The sequence below is a fragment of the Hippoglossus stenolepis genome, chromosome 9 (genome assembly GCF_022539355.2).
Source record: "Hippoglossus stenolepis isolate QCI-W04-F060 chromosome 9, HSTE1.2, whole genome shotgun sequence".
In the NCBI taxonomy this organism is placed as follows: domain Eukaryota; kingdom Metazoa; phylum Chordata; class Actinopteri; order Pleuronectiformes; family Pleuronectidae; genus Hippoglossus; species Hippoglossus stenolepis.
The window spans coordinates 22,980,961-23,000,438 of NC_061491.1; the positions used below are offsets into that span (position 1 = coordinate 22,980,961).

Sequence of the window (19,478 nt, forward strand, 5' to 3'; positions counted from 1 at the left end):
ATTCCATCACAGATGTCCTGCAACACTGCAAGGCACAATTATTTCAATAAACAGTTAATTAATGGGTCTTGAGGTTGACGTCGATGAAGGTATTAAACAACCATGAGGTAAAGTTTATTTGGAACAACAGTTCACAGTAGAGATTTTTTGCAAGTTTTTACAGTCGTAACATATTTAATATCTCCTGTCACTTAAATGGGGATCTGTGCATGATGGTTATTTATGTGTATCCTGTAATAAGAAGGATTTAACTGTGTCACATTATCTGGTCACCACCTAATTTCTGAAGTTTTATTTATTGAAGGGGACAAAACAACAAATCAATCCTACTCATAACAGTTGTAGAATAATATCAGATCATTAAAAAAGTTAAAAAAATCTACAAAACATGAAAAATTAAGTGGTTAACAAGTTGTTTACAAATATTAAAGTAAAAAGGTAGGGGACAGGACAGTTCACACTAACAATCTAACCTCCCCAATCAAAAATCAACAGTGGAAGCTGAGTCTTGACGTCCGCAACGTCATGAAAACGGTTATATTCCATGTCTCATAGTGTGACGCTTCAAGTCCGAGCCGCTCACGAGGTTTCGTCCACAAAGTTCACAGGTGTAAAGTTTATTTTCTGTGACTGAGGGAAGCGGGACTTCAGAAGCTCCACCTGCAGCTGTTAACTCACCTGAAAAACAAGAGAAATGAGTTTACACTGGTGTCACATTTCCCAAAGTCAACAATTGATACAGCACAGATTTTTTAATAGTAATTAATGAAACAATTAGTCAATGTGTCAGAAAACTAAAGATTTTCAGGGGTTAAAGATTTTTTTGGGGGGTTAAACTGCAAAAACCACAGATTTAATTTTCTAGGACAGGGTGAGAAAAGTAGAAGTTGTTAAAATAAAAAAATAAAATTGCGATTGTTTGGCATTTTGTCTGGAAAGCTTAATTAACTACAAAGAGATTTTCATTTTAACAATGTTCACTCAGATATTGTCGTGGTTTTCTCAAACATTGTTCATACTATCGGGTGACATGATTGGTCTAAATAATCAAAGCCATTAGTAAACATTTAAACTGAGGCAGGATAATGAATGAAATCTGTGGTTAAGTGTGTAACGGTATAATTACTTCTGCCAAGGTGGTTATGTTCTCTCCACAGTCCATTTGTTTGTTTGCTGGTCAGCAGGATAAAGCAAAAACTACTGGACAGATTTCCACAAAACTTGGTGGAAGCGTGTAACACGGGTCAAGAAAGAAAATACTAATGTTCTGTTCCTCCAGGAAGTTTTTCCACCACTTTCTTTAACATTGTTTGGCATTTTCACTAAATTCCCAGGGTTTGGGGACTGATTCCTGAGTGCAGATCCAAATAAAAATCTGGATCTTACAGATTTAAATGTGGTTTCATAAAGGGACTGTATGGGCGATCTATGTTGAGTGCCTTTTTTTAAATTTATTTTTATTACATTTTTACAGGCATTCAACACACAATCTGATATCACCATCCAAAATTATATAACTCCCATTGTTATGTAGTTACACAATCGTTGCAACGTTGTCTGAAGACACAGAAAACACAGAGTTTGTGTTGGACTTCCCTCGATTTATTGTGATTCATTTCAATTCTTACTTTTGCCCACGCGTGGACTGTTGGCCTCCTCCATCCCGTCTCCCTCCTCTTGGTCCCGATCTTTGCATCCGCTCTTGTCGTCTTCAGTCATCGCTTCATCTCCTTTGTCCTGCCGCTGCTCGAGCTCATCCTCTTCTTCCTCTTCTTCCTCCTTGCAGCTGACTTGCGGGTACGATGTCTCCTTCAGATATTCATTCTCAAGCACTGGCATTTCTCCATACGGGTCCGATAGCTCCTCAACGTATTCCTGTTTGCTCACTTGTTCCTCTTTGCAGTGTGTTGACGACAAACCTGAGCTCTCCTCGTTCAGTTGGACACAGACTGGAAGAGGCGTTCGGGAAGGACTTCCACATTTTAAATCCTCCCGACTCCTGAGGTTATTTCCCTGCATGTGACTTTTCTTTGCCTCTGAATCATATTTAGTTGTCAGTTTTTGGCCCAAAGACATTTTACACTCCTCGTCCAGCAGCTCACTTAGAACATTATCTAGAACCTTGGTCTCCATGTTCTGCTCTTTGTTAACCATCCTCTCGTGTTCTGCCTTGTTGTGCATCTTGCGGACGCTGCTGTCCTCATCCAACACCAGGATGTGACGCAGTATTTTGTCTTCTGCTCTCGACTCAACGGCTGATGTTCTGTGCTGCAGCGTCCTAAAACTTAACTTGGACTCTTTTTTATCCACCGTCTCATCACATGTTGCAGAGTTCCTCTCGGCTGCCTTCTCTCTTTGGCGTGTGGACATTACGCTGTTGTCCTCACTACCTCTCACTTTGAGTTGGGCTTGGTTCTCGTTGGTCTGCCTCTCTCTCTCTGAACCGTCGCTTTCCTCAGACTCTGCAGCGTTTCCTTTCCTGACACTCATTTCTACTGTAGGTTTGATCGTCTGTCCTCTTGCAGTCTCCTGCTCATGCTTCAGACATGCTTCCTTCAACTGTTGTGTAACTTTCTTTGGAACTTTATTTTCTGCCGGGTCCGCAACCACTGTTTCGTACTGAACTTCATTGCAGCCTGAGACAACCCCGATTTTCACATCCTCCCTCTGGCTGTTGTGCTGCTCAGAATTTGATAACGGTTCCTCCTCCTCCTCCTCTTCTTCCTCTGCTATCCTACCATCCTGTGCCTCTAGCTGATCAAGGCTGACCTGACCCACAAGCTCATGGTTCCTCTCAACCTGTATAAAAGAAAAGGAAAAAAACAAAAATCTAACTTACAAAAGAACTAATTTACCCATTTCTACCACATTCCTCTTCAAAAATAAAAAAGTGCAATGGAAGTAGCGTTATGAGTGCGACCAACCCAAAAACATGTTTAAGACCTAGTTCGTATAATTTTAAAATATGATGACTTTTTAAGGCCTTTTAGACTTTTGTTTAAAGATAGTTTTAAGACCTGTATCTGGGGGGAGCACAGTTTCCCTCATTTGACGTAAGAGAGTTACAGCAGCTGCTGTTAAACGACTCAAATAGTTACTAGTTTAATTTATGGTTGAATTTAAGGAAACATTTATTTGGCTTTATAAATTTTAAAAACTTTACGCGACAAAACTTTCTTTCATTCAGGCAACAGATTTGCCCACAGGGTCCGGTTCTTCTGAAACAAAGAAGCTGCCTATGTTCCTCCTTTCATTTCTAAAATTCCTGTACATTCAAAGTGGATAATGTCAAATTTCAGACACAAAGGAATTCCTGCGGCTTTAGAGACGAATCCTCACCTGATGCTTATCGCCCAGGTGTGCCTCTAGGTCGCTCAGCAGAGGGCAGTCGAAGTAGCACAGTCGACACTTGTAGGGTTTGACGTCATCGTGCTTCGTTATGTGCAAACGCAGGTTTTCAGCACTACCGCAGGAGAAAGTGCATTTGTGACAGCGGAAGACGATGCCCTGGAGGTAACGGGACAGCCTTGGGCGACGCACCTCTATCGGCACGACGCGCTCCTCTGCAAAAGAGAGACAAAAAAAAAATGTACTCAATCTGAAATTAGGATTTCGGGGTGCTGGGAATGATGGATCCTGTCCAGTGTCTATCGTACCACGATGTAGGACGATGTGATCAATCATGTTATTCTTGTTCCTGGTCTGGTAGAGGCAGAGCGGGCAGCGGAGGTCCCTCAGATGGGTCGGCTCTGACTGAAATGTAGAGTGACTGGCCTCCATGTGCATCTCAAGGGTTTTCCTGATAAAAGGTAGAACAACCAGGTTCGATACATGATTTAGTATCTGTGTTTATTCTATTTTTACAAGGATACTGACTATAATTATTGGATAGAAAAATGTAATGTCTGCAGTGTCTCTGGGACATGACCTAATTTTTGCTCAATTATTAAATTGAAGAATATCTTAGATTTCAAACACATCAATGAACAACCGGAGTTTTGGCCGGTACACTAACTCAATCCATTAATCTGTTCCAAATAGACGCACTTTGGATGCAACCAAACTTCCTTGACGGCCTTGTTTGTGGGATGCCTTCTCCCAGGAGACCATATTTGGGCAAGCTCCCTTTTCTAAATCTAATTTTGTGCTTTGTAAAAGTTATGTAGAAAAAAAGAGACATTACAGTGGTTTTCCTAAAATGTTTTTTACATAAAGAGAAATCCTGGTGTTGGCTGTAACTCACCTAAATCCAGTGAAAAAATCACAGTCCTTACACTTGAGGATCTTCTTCCCGTGGCGGTTTAAGTAATGTCGTCGCACACTGGAAAAGTGTCCAGTGCTGAAACTGCAGAGCTCACAGTGGAGCAAACAGCTCTCTGGTAACTCGGTTTCTTGCACCTTGGCTTTGGCTGCACGTCCAGTCTGCGCCATCAAGCTGTAGTGGTTCAGCTGCCGCTGCACATCTGGAGGCTCCAGGTACATTGATCCTGTCACACGACAACAAACCACAGACTGTCAGTGCAGCAACCAAAGCAACGTGTGTGTATTTTATATCCATTTTGACAGATATGTGGTTTATATAACATAAGAGGGAGGACTTGCTTTCAGTTATTTCAACTTCTTCTTCAGGTTCGGGCAAATTGTTGTTTTCCTCTGATAATTGAGGAGGATCCTGGTTGTTTCTCTGCGAGTTCGCCTCGTCTTCGTTTTCAGTCTCCCCATCATTCATAATCACATCTGAGCATCCAGCAGCAACACAGACAGGGAAAGAAAGACCAAACACTAAATGAAATATCTCAAGCTATATATAAAAAATATCATACATGTCAATCATTTCCGTTGATGCTTCAACTAGTGATTCATTAATACTTCTGTATAATACTGTAATTGTAAATTATTTACAAGGGGATGCTCACCTTGATGTTTCCTGATAAAATGACTCCTCCACAGGCCAAAGACGGTCGTCCGATAGGAACAGAAACTGCAGAGGAACGGCCGGAGGGTCCCAGATTTGTAGACGACGTATTCATTTATGCTGTAGAGATTAAAAAGAAATAATTCAGACAGTCACAAATAGTTCATCAAGAGTTCTGGACATAAAGGACATCAGATTTGTAAAATGTTAATATTGTACTGTTGAAGAGAATATTAATGAAACTGTAAACATATTGATTAAATTTGATTGTATTAATTACTAATTATAGTATTAATTACCTCTGTAAAGCAATTGAAATTTGAGTAGTGCGTAATATACATGAGCAGTAATTTTATATATAAGCAGATAAAATGAAAGTATTTATCAATGATGGATCTATTTATTTTATTTTTACAAACCTAAAACGGTGACTGACCCACCAAACTTCATTCTTACTTGTGCTTCAATAGTGAGGTAGACAGTTTGTCCAGTTTCTTGATGGCCGCCAGCGCTGCGTGGCTGCGCTCATGTGAGCGCAAACCTTTCAGGGACATGAACGTCCGTCCACACTGTCCGCAGGTGCGTTTGTCTTCCAGCGATTCCTCCGGCAGCCCCGTTTGCAGAGTTAACGTCTTCTCTGGCGTCACATTCGAGGGAGTCAGGTCGTCCATGGGTTCTAACATGGGCGGCTCGTCTTGTCGACAGATCTGAAAATCAAACACAGCAACGGTCATCAACTTACAAGTGTATAGGAAAAGATGACAATGAATGAACAGGCTCATGTGGGCAGAGTTAACCTACTTCATTGGATGGGGCCTCTGGTGTTGTCGTCATGGCAACTGATGCCCTCGGCTTTGCATCCATCGCCGTTGTCTTCATCCTTCCTTCATGGCGTTCCAGGTGGTAACACAGCTTCCTGATTCCAACTATGTGTTTGCTGCAGTGGTCACACTTGAAGAGTCCTGGGTTCTTTTTTGTTCTTCGCTTTATCACTGTAAAGTCCATTTTAAAGTTGGAGCTGTGAATGTTGGTGTAGTGGACAATGAGCAGCTGAGATGTGTCAAACACTAACTGTGGGCACTTCTTACATCGAACCCTTTCTTCAGATGGAAATTTGGGCGTGTAGTATTTACGCTTGTTATACCTCTCCAGCTGCTTGTATATGGTTAATGCATCCAACTTGTGCATGTTTTTGTAGTGACAGTGCAGGTACTTTCTACATATTCCTGTGTAGGAACACATGTCACACTCGTACAGCATTTCCTTGTTTTGCACGGACACCTGACAGGTTTCAGGAGAGCCCAGCTGTTGATTGTGGTCAGTTTTTGTGGCGTTGACTGGGGATGATTTGATTTTTAAAGAGGAAGCCTCTAATGTTGAGCCCCCGGAGCCGTGATCAGGCTGTTTTTCAGTTTCAGTCTCAACTGAAAGTTCAGAACCTGCGGGTTGGGCCTGTTTGTGGCTCCTCTCACAATGGACTTTCAGTTTTAACAACGATGCATGAATTAGTGGACATTTCTCACACGTGAACCCTTTATGCTTCGAACCTTTTCCCGTCCAACTATGGACCATGTTGCTTTCGAGTATTCTGTCCGTTTGAAGTCCGTCTGCTCTGACTATGATAGCAGGATGCATCATTTGGCAGTGAGTGAGCGTTCCATGGTAGCTAGCGTTCACATAGGGACAGGACGGACACTTATACACTAATATCTTCCCGTCTTCTCCTGTTGCGCTAGACTTAGACTCAGACGTGTTCTCTGGTTGCTGAGTTGAAGGGCAGTCAGGGGACGTTAGCGCTTTGACGTGCGGGTACACTGGCGCAAAGTATTTCGAGAGGGAGCGCTTTCCATGTTTATCAGTATAATGGCGTGCAAGATGCTTTTTTGTGAAGTACAACTTCGGACACAAGGCACACTTGAATACACAATCCTTAAACTGTGAATAAGATGAGTGCCTGTGGTTCACACGCATGTGGCGATTGAGCCCAACTTTTGTGCTGCAAGTATAACTGCACAGCTGGCACTTCATCACTGGATATTTTTTCTTTTGCAGGAAGGAAGCTTTTGACACAGAGCTGTAGGTGTTAGGTTGGTGTAGTTTTCTTACAGTTGACGGTTTGTGCACGGTGTTCGGATCGGTCTTATCATGCTCTCTCTCACAGTGCTTGTTCAGCTTCTCCAGAGTTGCACTGATTTGAGGACAAGTTTCACACATGTAGCCGCTAAATCTTGAAGGGTCACCCGAGCCTTTTTTAGTCAAAGAGTGGTTCCAGCTGCGTAGATGCATTTCATCCATGAAATGACTGTCTGCCCTGGACTCAGAGTCAGGATGCCTTATCTGGCAGTGAGTTAAAACTCCATGATAGCTGGCATTGATGTAAGTACAATGTGGACATTTGAAAACATGCACGTGTGCTGTCGCATCAATTTTAGCTTCTGGGTGTTTCATTCCAGTGTGAGTGTTGAGACCGTGCCAGGTACTGAACCATGCAGTGCAATGTTTGCACTTGAACCAGTTGGAACAATCTGCAGCTTCATGAGGTGAATCGGGTGAGTCGCTGTGTCCAAGAGGAACTTGGTAGCTGTCGAATGATTCTGGAATTTCTGTGTGGTCTTCCACAGTCTGAGGACTTGACTTCTTGCTGGTGATGATGTTCAGGACGGAGCCGTCGTCTTTCACGGACCAGGGATGCACAGCACAGCAGTGGCGTGTGATACTTGACATTGAGCTTCCTTTGAATGAGCACGCTCTGCACGAAAACATCTTAGTCTCACTTTGTCCAGTTGTCCCATCACCATCACTCACGTCACCAGTGTGGGTCGTTTTATGCTTTTCTTTCCGTTTAGGAACAAATGAATCGGGGCCGACATACAACCTGGTGGAAATGTACTCGAGACTCACTTTACGGTTTGGGTGTTGTTCCTGGCTGTGCTGAAACACTACTGATGCACTCTTGTGGGAGAAAACACACCTGTCACAGTGATAACCCGTCTCCAACATCCCTTGTCTATAACACACTCTTAAAATATCAGTTGTCCTGCGATTTGTCTTGTGAATCTTCAACATGTGCCTCCTCAACAGATTCACATACTGAGTGCTGTACGTGCATCTGTAGCACTTAAGGGTCCTCTGTGTCTGTGTGTCCGACTCCGACTCCGACACCGAGGGCGACGCCGACGAGCGTTTAGCCAGTGTTTTTACTTTTTTCTTTTTAGTCACTTTTTCCTGAAGGGTCACACGACTATCTTCTCGGCTTGCAGACATTTCCGGGTGCGACTCCTCCATCTGCTTGAGAAGCGTAGAAGTGTATTGCAGGATTTGTTGGTTCTTAACCACAAACCCAGGATGTCTGCTGACGTAATGCCTCAATACTTGGGTCACGCAATTATGTCTGTAGTTGCAAAAGTGGCAGAAAAAACAGTCCATGTCGCCTTCATTCATGAGCGGGAGAGGTAGACGAAAAGATGAGGAGTCGTCCTTCGTGTGAGACTTTTTGATTTCAGCACGAACCAGAGCTGTGTGTTTAAGGATAGATTCGTGGTTTGCAATCAGGTGCAGGTGAGCTTTGGCTTGATGGTTCATAATTCCCTTTAAACTGACATTTCCAAAGTTGCACACTTGGCAGTAAAACAAGTCTTCGACACATTCATAGGGATTAACTTCCGTCTTGGAGGTAGCTTCTTCATTCTGCCGTTTTCTTTCCTTCCACCCCTCAACTCTTTCACTAGATTTAGAATGAGAGGACGCAGCACTTGTTGAGGTCTCGGCTTCACTTTGCAGTTTCTTTTTTTGCAACTTGTTGTTATACCACCAGACCTCCTCAGTGCCCGTTAGTCCGAGCTCAGCGTGTTTCATGTTATGATGAGCAACGACGCTTCTGATGTTGGTATTTGAAAAGGTGCAGAACTGGCAGTAGAACACTTTATCGAGTGAGCTGGAGGATGAACCGTCGATTCCAGACGACAGCTCCCGGTTCCATTTGCTAGGGGGTGTCTTGGTTTTCTTTATGTCCGCTTCAGGTTTCACTTTCTCTATTTTGGGAGACTCTGAGTGAGTCTTAGAAGTGTCTGTTGTGTTCTTCGGAGACGTTAAAGGTGATGAAACCTTCTGCTGTGGCACCACAGCTTTGCTTTTTTCCGTTTTGGGGGAACCGGAGGTGTCCTTTTGAGGCACAGAGTTCTCCGTTACATTCGATGAACTCTCAGGTGTCGCCTGGGATGTTGTTTGCGATATGACAGAAGCCGACTGTTTGATTTTGTTGATTGTGACCATTTCGTCTGGATGTTTTTTCTGATAGTGGACATGCATACCGACTGCTGACTTATGACTAAATATACAGCTGCTGCAATGATACAAAACCACATCCTCTCCTCTGGAGGTGGGGTGTAGGGGCGAGGGTGCATTTTTGATTTCTGCAGGTTGTGCATCTGCGTTCTTGGGAGAAATCCCCTCCGATGTTTCTGGGCTGTGCGTTTTCCTACACGTGTTCAACTCTGACGATCCCTCTTGGCACACAGGCACTGTATATTTGCAGTACAACAAGGAATCATCCGCTTTATGTTTCGGGTGCTCCTCTTTGTAATGTTCTGTCAGGGCTTTCAATTCATTGCTGATGAACTTACACACAAAACATTTGTAAACCAGCTCACATGAATGCATCATGAACACTTTGGGGGCGTCTGGATGTTTTTCTGTGTAGTGTCTCTGAAGGTGGGCTTCAGCTAAAAACTCAATGGGACACTCCAGGCAGCGGAAGGTGACGCTCTGATCACTGGGATCCTGAATGTACATGGAGCTACATCTTAAGTAAGGGTGGTCGCTCTGGTAATGGAAGGACATGCGTCTGATGACAGCATCACTGTAGTCACAGTGTTTACAAAAATAAGTGTTTGGGCTTTCCGCGTCTCTATTGGGGAGCTTACCCTTCTTTTCTTGTTCATCGTCGCTAAATTCAAATGAAAGGTCAGTGCTGCTGGGCGGTTGTTTACTTGGGTCCTCGTTCCCTCGGAGTTTCGTCTCCTCTTCGTCCGACTTAGTTTTTTTAGCCGGTTGACTCTCCGGGCATCCCCGGTTGCTCCTCTTCTTGTAGTTTTCATAAACTGCGTCATTGCATTGTTCCTTGGGCGTGTGAGATCTCAGCTCGGAGAGTAAAAAGTGATTATCTAGCATACAGTGGTTAGGGGTGGCGTAAGTCATATCAATCCTGGACTTTGCGGTGACTTTAAACACACCGCTGCTGTTTGGGCTGAGGTCTGAGGGAGATTGTTGCAGAAGCAGGGTTCCTTTGGTGCTGCTCAGGGACACCGGGCTCTCGGCTGACTTCGCTGAGGGTGATCGAGGTGTTGCTGTTAAGAATTTAGTGATTGTTTGCATTTGCAGCGGCCCCTTGTACGTTTTCAGATCTTTTGACGAGTTAAGCATGCATGGAGATTTTGAGGTAGACATGACTGCGCCTATTTCACTCTTGTGGCTTCCAAGAACAATAGGATTCCGTGTCTCAACTTGATTCTCCGGCTTCTTACCACACTGTTTCTCATGTTCGTTTAACTCATCCTGGCCACGAGCTATAAAACCACAGCTGTGACATAAATAAATACTTTCCACGCTGTTGCCTTCGTCGTCAGCGTCATCCTCCGCAGACTCCAAGCCATGCTCAAAGGTCACATGCTGAAACAGGGAGATCTTGGAGGGGAAGACGAGCGAGCAGTCACTGCAGCAGAAAGACTTGACGGAGGACTCTTCAGGGGCAGGTTGCCTGTGCATCGTGTGGCCAGAGATGGCAAAGTGCATGGAATCTGAGGAGGGGGAAGCAAAAGACAACATTGAATACTCCACTTGATTTAAATGCACTGAATCGACACTTTAACACAAAAGCTGACAGTGATAAATACCTTTTTGCATCGTGCATCCCTCCTACACCCAGATCATTCTCTATAAACAGAGAACAGCTGTGTTGCTCCTGCGGTTTAAATAATACGTTTGTTTTGTCATAAGTTAATACTGAATGTTCAAAAACGTAGTTTCTGCAGATACTTGCAGGGATGAAACACTAACGAGAAGAAATCTACTTTTCTTTTCCAAGTATTTCGGTAAATTCCAATGAACAACAGCAACAACTGTGAGGAAAACGAGTGAAGACGTCGGGAACTTAGAGGCAGTGAAAGTTCAACAGGAAACCAACAGGAGAGGAGACTTACAACGACACAACCCAGTGACAATAAAAGAGCAAACAAAACACACAACTCACCGCTGCTACACACCGTGCCTCCTCACGCAGACGGACACACGCAGGCTGAGGTTTACGATGTGATTTTTACAGTCGCTGATGTTGGAAACATGAAGACGCCGCACATTTCCGCCATTTTTCCCGCGACTAGCGCTCTCCCCGCTTCCGGTGCTGCAGCGAATCCTCAATGTCCTGCAACTGCACTTCCGCCCTGAGTCACCCGCTCTTCAAAATAAAATCAAAGGCGGGCGAGGCACAGTGCTGGGCATTGTGAAATAAAATAAAATAGAATTAGATTTTGAACTGTTGGAGTAAAACGTTTCAGTTCATTCTAACCATGCATTTAAACTAATGAAAAATAAAAAAGTATTTAAAAAAAACAACGAAACAATCAGTTAAAAAATAAAACCCTACTTCACAATGTAGTTAAAGCAAAACGCGATAGTATAATATCATCCTAATATTGTGTTGATTATCATTATTTGATTAATGAAGCATCTAATACTGTAAATAACATTGGATATATAAATAAAGAAAACACTGTTACATTAATTGTGAAATCAGAGGAAGCTTTGACCGGAAGTTCCCACCTTCGAGATTACTTTCTGTTTCCATTTATCAAATCTTTTAAAAATCCCATTCATTCATCGTTCAGTCTAATAAAGATTAATTTTGTAAATAAAATAACAGTAAGTATGATTAATACAATAGTTTAAAATCAAGGCAATTTGAATTCTGTTTTATAAAAGATAACCAAACAAATTGATCGTGAACGTACTGTTTATTCAGATAAGTGTCTCTTCTATTTTGAGGATTCTTTGGTTCTTTTCATGATAATATTTTGTCAGCATTATCATAACGAGGTTGGTGCTTTTTCTTCTTCTTCTTCTTCTTATTATTAAGACACGAAATCAAAGCAAATTTTAATAATATAAATCAAATAGACTCTTTCCCAAAAGTGTGCATGTTACCAAGTGCACACAAGATGACAATAGGAAATTAATAATAATCATTATGTATCGGTTTAAATTAAGAGTAGATACTGTTTCCTACATACTGATTTAAACCACCCTCTCTGCTGTCATTGGTTCCGGGTGCGAACGTTGTTTCGCCCGGAACAATAGCGGGCGTACGATAACAGGAAATCACAGTAGTAGACCGTCGCCTCGAAAAACTCCTTATTGTAGTTGTTTAAACGACCATTAAACTCAAATAGAATAAGAAGGAGACAGTAAAACATTGTGTCTTCTGTAACCGTCAGTGTAAGTTTATTTCATTTACCTTTGTTTCTGTCTCAGGCGTGTTGAAGAGTTCATTTCACCTTCAGTGTGAAGTACATGGTTATTATATGAGCATGTGCGTTTTATAACCGCTCGTGTAACCTCACCTACAATGATCATACTTGATTAACACACACACACACACACACACACACACACACACACACACACACACACACACACACACACACAACTCTCATCGGACACACGAACACCTCAGTCTTTGTGCGGCGGATTCAGTGCAACACAAAATAATTCATGTTCAAGCGAATCATAAAACAAAGCCACCCTTACACCATTGTGTGTGTGTGTGTGTCTGTGTGTGTTCAGGGCTGCAGGATAATGTCAGTGTGACCTCAGGGAGCCACCATGCTGCAAGCCAAGCTGACTGCGAGCTTCCTGAGGAGGATTCACCACGGAGCCTGGTCCCCCTGTCTGTACCCTCTGTCGGACCGCTTCCTTCACGAGGAGGCAACAACCAGGACTAAACATGGACTCCACTCACACTCCAGCGTGTTAGGAAGAGCGTTTTACAGCCAGGGTTCGATCCGTCCGTCGGTCCGACTGCGTGAAGCTCAGCACCATGGGAGGAGATCCTTCAGCCTGTCACCTGCTGCCATCGTGAATTCAGCTCCAGCTCCTGTCCAGCCTTACCTGCGGCTGATGAGGCTCGACAAACCCATTGGTTTGTACATTCATGGTTAATGAAAGTTACAGTTGAATTCACTGCTGTTTTAGGCAGTAAAATGAGGGAATGTTTGAAAACAATGCCGTGAATAGTGTTTATTTATGAACTGCACTTTAACTCTGGTATAACACGTAACTGTGCAATATTCATTCTGTCTGTGCAATACAATGCTTCATGTGCAATCCATTCACTGTACCTATTCTCACACTGCACATAATTTTCTTGTTTTTACGCTGTATATTTGAAAGTTACAGCAGTAATGTTTTCTCAAGTTTCACCTAAGTGTGTTGTCTGTTTGTATTGTAGGAACTTGGCTGCTGTACCTCCCGTGTACATGGAGCATTGCTCTGGCTGCTGACCCTGGATGCCTTCCACATCTGGGCATGCTCACTCTGTTTGGTACAGGCGCTCTGCTAATGAGAGGAGCCGGCTGCACCATCAACGACATGTGGGATAAGGACTTTGACACAAAGGTATAAAATACTCTTGGTCTTAGTTGTAATAATGTAATAATTTGATTATTTTTCTTCATGTCGTTGGTTTATTCCATTTTTTTGTTTTAGCTGTAACACAATTTGAGATTTTGTTATGGAAGGTGCTCCATAAATGAAGTAGTTGTTATTATTGATATATTTTTGTGCAGGTGTCCAGGACAGCCACTCGACCCATTGCCTCAGGGGCAATTTCTCGAATGCAGGCACTGGTCTTCTTGGGAGGGCAGCTCTCTCTTGCACTCGGGGTTCTGTTGTGTCTCAACAACTACAGGTACCAGAAACAGTCAGTGTGTTATTGGAAATAATCTGTTGAGCTTTAATTTTAGTTTATTTGCAATATAAAAAGATTGTGTAGGTCAGACAAAGACAGTCTTTGTGCCGTCTCGTAGTCAATATATCAGTTAACATTTATAGATGTATGTTAGAATACAAACAGTTAGTTGTTGCTTCGTTGTTATATAAGTAAAGGTTTGACACTGTTTGACTCAAAGCTTTCATAATGCTCCTCACAGCATCGCTCTGGGCGCTGCTTCATTATCTCTTGTAGTCTCCTACCCACTGATGAAGAGGATCACGTACTGGCCACAGTTTGTGTTAGGTAATTGTTGTCCTGTTCTATACGCTACAAGATCATTCGACAGTTTCTTGCTTCTTAAGTCAACACCTCCTCCTTCTTGTCCTCCTGTTCAGGCCTCACCTTTAACTGGGGGGCGCTGCTCGGCTGGTCTGCTGTTCAAGGCTCCTGTGATTGGTCCGTGTGCCTCCCGCTGTATTTCTCAGGAGTGATGTGGACACTGATATACGACACCATATATGCACATCAGGTGAAGCTGAGGATCTCTGTAGTTCTTATTTGTGCTTAATATAAACTTATTTGACATTAAGTCTGTTAGCAGCTCACGTTTAGTGAAGAGATAACTCATTCACTTTTAAACCATAGATTCACTGATTTGACCTTGTTGAAATGTGGTTTTCTATTATTTATGAGGCAGAATTTATCTGGGAATTATAGGTTCCTGTTTTTTGCTGCTCTGACAGTCACTCTCAAAGTAGAATCGTATTGATTGAGACTGAGCTCCATCTGTTCTGTATTCGATTACTAGGATAAGGAAGACGACATCAAGGTAGGAGTCAAATCTACTGCGCTGAGGTTCCAGGAGCAAACCAAACCTTGGCTGAGTGGCTTTACGGTGGCCATGATGTCAGGACTGGTTGTAGCTGGTGTCAATGCTGAACAGACTCTCCCTTACTATGCTGTACTGTCCGCAGTGGCCGTCCACCTAACGCACCAGGTAAGGAACTTGGTGTTGTACAGCACAATATATTATTGGTTTTGTGGACCTTTTTCTTTTTTATGACCCTAACCAAACATCCCATATTTACTATTCTCTCCTTTAGATTTACACACTGCACATCAACAAACCAGAGGACTGCTGGAAGAAATTTGTCTCAAACAGAAACCTCGGACTGTTGTTATTTTTAGGGATTGTTGCTGGAAATCTATGGAAAGAAAGAAGAGAGACTTTGCTGCAAACTGAAGATACGCTCCGATAAGTGACAATCAATGCACAGTATATTTTATGAAATTTACAGTACATCACATACAGTACTTCATCATTGCAGTGTCTTTTTATATTTTTACAAAGCTCCATGAGTGATCAAAAGATATTCTATAAGCTTAACTCACACAGTAAATATCTTCCTCATAAAATATAATTTATTGTTGTTGACCTTTATCACTCGTATAACTAAGGATGATCAGTTGTTGTTCACAAAAATGCAAATAAACACCTTAAACCTGCGTTCATTTTTGACCACCAGGGGGCAGTATGATTCACCTTACAAATGTTCTGCAAGTCTCTGGTTTAACAACTGTCTCAGCTTGTTTTTATGAGGTTGCGGAAAGAATTCTCTCACCCTCACAATCTGCTGAAAGCGCAGGCTGCAGAACTGAAATGACATGGCGATCGAGGCAGAAAGCTGCAAACATCTGCAGGGCCCAGTGCACTTCTCGTGTTTACTACTATTTTCTGCTCTTGCTAATTATTTCAGTGACAGTATAAAAATGTCACTTTATGCAGGTTTAAAGTAGAAAAGTCAACTTCAATTTACGTAGACAGAGACTGATTCATATTTAAAATATTGTAACTTTCACCCCTGAAATCCAGTTCATTTAGCAGTAAAGTTTGACTTCCAAAGATTCCCCTTACCTTTTTTTATTGGTTATCGAATCATTTCATCATGCATTTCACATATTACATAGATTCTTCAGCAGAACATATGGAGTAGGACATATTTTCTTCACCTCTTGCTATTGCTCCCCCAAAACCTCCACAGTTCAGTCATCAGTGTTATGCTTCAGAGTCATTGATGCTTCCGGTTCACCCTGTACTTTCCCCTCATTTGCTCACTAACCAGTTTCCTCACACCACCTACAAACCTCTGTGACTATCGTCTATTAATACTGGAATAATTTCTGAAAAAACATGTATATATATCATTGTAATGTTGTCACTTATCCCCAGGGAAGATAGCGCAACATGACAAGTGAAAACAGAAAATTAACAAGAACAAACACAGTAATAAGTTCAAAGTATCAACAGCACAAACGACAACAAAGAGCAGAAATGCAACAATGCAATGAAGTTGGACAACAACAGAATCCCCATATTGAGAGTAACATAATAAATAATCTATTCATGGATTTTAATGAACAAACAAGCTTTTCATATTGTAGTAGAGCTCTTATAGCACAGATATGTAGGTAGGGGGGTTTGTTAACATGGCTGCTTTAGTAGTCTACCTCACTGTGTTGAGTTTTAATAAGATAACAAGTAGAATCATGTTACAAAGAGGAAACAAACCCACAAATGAAGCTGACAAAAGTCTCAGGCCGGACATATCTCTTAATTCTACAGCAATAACAACACATGTAATGATCATTTGCGTGTTTATCCAGCTTAGACACGTATACAGCAGCCTCCTCCATGTTGAGGAAAGCTTTGGGTGTAAGAACCTGTGTATATAGTAGTCTGCTTTCACCGCTGAGGCCCAAGTCAAAAACCCCACAAATTGACCTACGTGCAAACCATGCCACCACATTGAAAAACCGAAAGTCATGAACAAAGGGAAATGTTTGCTTCTCATATAAACCATTCTGCGCAGCCACAAAGCCGTTGTGGCGTTCCATCGACGTGCAAACTGTGACATGCGGCTCGACACCTCAGTGGTCCAGAAATCGCCATCAGATAAGCCGCTCCAGTCTTGGGAGTCTCCGGATGAATTTTTGCAATTTCCAAACCCAGCTGCATTATTGAGGCATTCACTGATCCTCCAGTGAGAGTAATACCGGATCCTCAAAACCAGTGCGAGAGCCCAAACCCATAGGACGCCACGAATAGAAGCAGAGCTACTGGGATCATAGATGTTTTGTTTTAGAAAGTGGACAAGACAAAACCTTACCAACTCCAACAATAATACCTGCATCAACTTGAGGAATACCACACCCAGTGGACTGGGTGAGGGGTGGAGGCCGACTCCCTCCATGTGGGACACAAACTGTCTGTAGGAGCCCAGCGGGCCACCCAGCAGCGTGGTGACACTGAGGAAGTAGCTGACGAGAGGGAGAGGCAGGACACAACTCGTCTTTTTGGACGACGCATTGTATGTGAACATAAGTTGTTTGTCCTGAATGTCCATGGACACTGAGGTGATTCTCTGAGTGAGCAGCATCAAAGAGGACACCGCCAAAAACAACCTGGAAGTACAAGAGGTGATTTATTCTTTAGTAGAAAGACAAATACATTTTATAAACTTGTGACCTTTATGTTTGTTCTGGAGCTTTTGATCACATGAGTCATAATGGGTGAGCTAATGGAAAGCTGTGTGTTAGTGTTAGTGTTAATTGTGATGAAGGAAGATATCCCCCAATGGCAAAAATAAATTGTGATATTTGTTGTTTTTTGTCTTTTTTTTCATGATATTTATTGACAATAAAAAAATAAATACAGAACCGACTTTTGTCTTTTAAATGCATTAATAATTATCCAGACCACTTTTATTATTGTTATTTATTATTCATAACGGATGCTAGATACGATGGCAAAAACATGAATGAACCACTTTAACCTGTAGATAAATACCTCACGCTGACAGGCTCATGCAGGTAATATTCACGGTACTGTATAAGCAGGTGCCAGAAGGTCTGCCAGAGCATCTGGATACCGAACGCCCAGATGTGGATGTTGCTGGGATCCACACGGCCAATGAGCAGAATAAAGACAAAGGTGGAGACGAACAGAAGAACACTGTAGATCCCCATCGTGGCGACTGCCAGGACACATCCTCCAACTGTAACAAAGACGTACCTGTAGACACAAAGACAACAGAAAGTGTGTCACGATTAGAGATGCTGATTCATCAATCATATAAATCAGTATGGTGAAATGTAGATATATTTGAAGAGCACATTTAAAAAATAACAGACATTTCACATAAATAAAATACAACCAAATTAATATAAGTAAATGTAAAAACTGTTGGCAGCACTTTATCCCCTCTGAAAATACTGTGGTTCTGCTATTGCCTTGTGTTCCAGTTGACATAATTATACAAGGACTCATTCACAAATCAAACTTATTGAACCTTTTAAAAATTGGATCCAAATATATATCACACAGTGTGTTGACTGAAATGTGTGATCTCTAATTATAGTGGAAAAAGGTGCACAGAATAACATTCCCCATCTTACACTGATTAATTACCTTTAAAAATGTAGTTTCGATTAAAATATAAAATTTAAATAAATGAATGAATATTTGTATTTGTGATTACCTACCTGTACCTCAAGGACAGATATCCACGTTTAGCAAAAAAATAAAACAAAAATGCGAAAGGAAGTGAAAAACATTGGTGCAGTAAAAACTGATGTTGTACCATCAGTCGGCCGATTGGACCCATATCGGAAAATATGTGAACAACAAGTTGAATATCACAGACTGAAGAACCAACTGAATGGATGCGTTCGGTGCCGATCGTCCTAATAAAGAGGTGAAATACTTGATTTACCTGGACGACTGTGTTTTCCATTCCAACTCTGTGTCGCATTCAAGTTAATGGTTTGTTTGCCATCATCACACAAGCCTGATAACCGTTCTTCCTTTTGTTTAACGTTATCAGTACGAGGAAGCTTTTTGTCAACTCATAGTTCAAAAACTGTAGTAACTAAAACAAGTCTGATTCTCGTGCTCTTTTTCAGATGACGTCTGCGTGTTCATTAGTCCGTCTCACAGATTAAAGATTTTAAATCCAGTCTTATGGAGGATTTACAGTATGTGCGAAGTGACAGCTTTAATTCTCAGTGTTGAAAATGACCAATAATAATGTGTACTAATAATAAAGTACTTTTGACATCTACTTAATGCTGTGACTGCATTTTAGAGGAAAATATTGTATTTTCTACTGCACAGCATAGAATAAAGTTTCACTTAATTTGACTGCAGACTGTTTTATGTCTGGGGGGTGCAGCAGGATATTTTGAGCTGCCCTCATTTTAATAAAATGTCAAAGGTGAGCAGGCCGACCTCTTAGGTAATGAGCTTGAGCCAAGTGGCACCAAAAGTACAAACACAGAAAATAACCTTTAATTATTTTTTTAAGTAATTTCTAGTATTAATAATTTAAAAACATTTTTTAACAAATTCATCACGACATAATTCAAAAATAATGTGTATTTACTTATATTATGATGTTTATCTCAAACGTTCTTTGGGGATAAACATGTTTTGCTCCCGACCTGATTGCATCACGACCGACTCATGTTTTAAATTGCTGCTGCGAAGCAATAACTGCCAACTGCAAATCACGTCTCAAGTTA

At 41.8% G+C, this 19,478-nt stretch overlaps 3 protein-coding genes across 5 annotated transcripts; 1 reads left to right on the plus strand and 2 right to left on the minus strand.

The window, feature by feature from the left end:
- Positions 1 to 84: 84 nt before the first annotated feature.
- LOC124852463 (zinc finger protein 462-like) lies at positions 85 to 11,307 on the minus strand. Of its 3 annotated transcripts, none has more exons than XM_047341421.1 (11): positions 11,163 to 11,307; positions 10,807 to 10,846; positions 5,717 to 10,710; positions 5,372 to 5,622; positions 4,917 to 5,035; positions 4,603 to 4,737; positions 4,244 to 4,487; positions 3,657 to 3,799; positions 3,340 to 3,563; positions 1,629 to 2,799; positions 85 to 678 (listed from the first exon to the last, which is right to left on the minus strand). In XM_047341421.1, exons 2-11 carry the CDS (start codon positions 10,814 to 10,816, stop codon positions 536 to 538), a joined length of 7,434 nt encoding a protein of 2,477 aa, XP_047197377.1. In that variant the 5' UTR covers positions 10,817 to 10,846; positions 11,163 to 11,307; the 3' UTR covers positions 85 to 535. The 3 variants fall into 3 exon arrangements, with proteins under 3 accessions (XP_047197377.1, XP_047197376.1, XP_047197378.1); XM_047341420.1 differs by having other exon boundaries at positions 10,807 to 10,874; XM_047341422.1 differs by lacking the exon at positions 10,807 to 10,846.
- Positions 11,308 to 12,260: 953 nt separating this feature from the next.
- Positions 12,261 to 15,404, plus strand: coq2 (coenzyme Q2 4-hydroxybenzoate polyprenyltransferase). Its single transcript, XM_047341520.1, has 8 exons — positions 12,261 to 12,403; positions 12,752 to 13,106; positions 13,416 to 13,582; positions 13,753 to 13,874; positions 14,116 to 14,201; positions 14,294 to 14,427; positions 14,707 to 14,895; positions 15,002 to 15,404. Exons 2-8 carry the CDS (start codon positions 12,791 to 12,793, stop codon positions 15,155 to 15,157), a joined length of 1,170 nt encoding a protein of 389 aa, XP_047197476.1. The 5' UTR covers positions 12,261 to 12,403; positions 12,752 to 12,790; the 3' UTR covers positions 15,158 to 15,404.
- A 405-nt stretch (positions 15,405 to 15,809) lies between these two features.
- On the minus strand, positions 15,810 to 18,070 carry mboat4 (membrane bound O-acyltransferase domain containing 4). Its single transcript, XM_047341521.1, has 2 exons — positions 17,746 to 18,070; positions 15,810 to 17,360 (listed from the first exon to the last, which is right to left on the minus strand). The coding sequence occupies exons 1-2, from the start codon at positions 17,922 to 17,924 to the stop codon at positions 16,403 to 16,405; spliced, it is 1,137 nt and encodes a 378-aa protein (XP_047197477.1). The 5' UTR covers positions 17,925 to 18,070; the 3' UTR covers positions 15,810 to 16,402.
- Positions 18,071 to 19,478: the final 1,408 nt, after the last annotated feature.

Bases quoted from the DNA above. Each gene is read 5' to 3' on its own strand.
- LOC124852463 (XM_047341421.1), bottom strand. The intron at 5,623-5,716 runs GTAGGTTAACTC...TTTGATTTTCAG, and splicing joins CAGAGGCCCCATCCAATGAA to ATCTGTCGACAAGACGAGCC. The intron at 4,488-4,602 runs GCAAGTCCTCCC...GTCGTGTGACAG, and splicing joins AGAAGTTGAAATAACTGAAA to GATCAATGTACCTGGAGCCT.
- coq2 (XM_047341520.1), top strand. From the start codon at position 12,791: ATGCTGCAAGCCAAGCTGACTGCGAGCTTCCTGAGGAGGATTCACCAC. The intron at 13,583-13,752 runs GTATAAAATACT...ATTTTTGTGCAG, and splicing joins ATAAGGACTTTGACACAAAG to GTGTCCAGGACAGCCACTCG. The intron at 14,202-14,293 runs GTAATTGTTGTC...CCTCCTGTTCAG, and splicing joins CTGGCCACAGTTTGTGTTAG to GCCTCACCTTTAACTGGGGG.
- mboat4 (XM_047341521.1), bottom strand. From the start codon at position 17,924: ATGGGGATCTACAGTGTTCTTCTGTTCGTCTCCACCTTTGTCTTTATT. The intron at 17,361-17,745 runs GTATTTATCTAC...TTGTACTTCCAG, and splicing joins CATGAGCCTGTCAGCGTGAG to GTTGTTTTTGGCGGTGTCCT.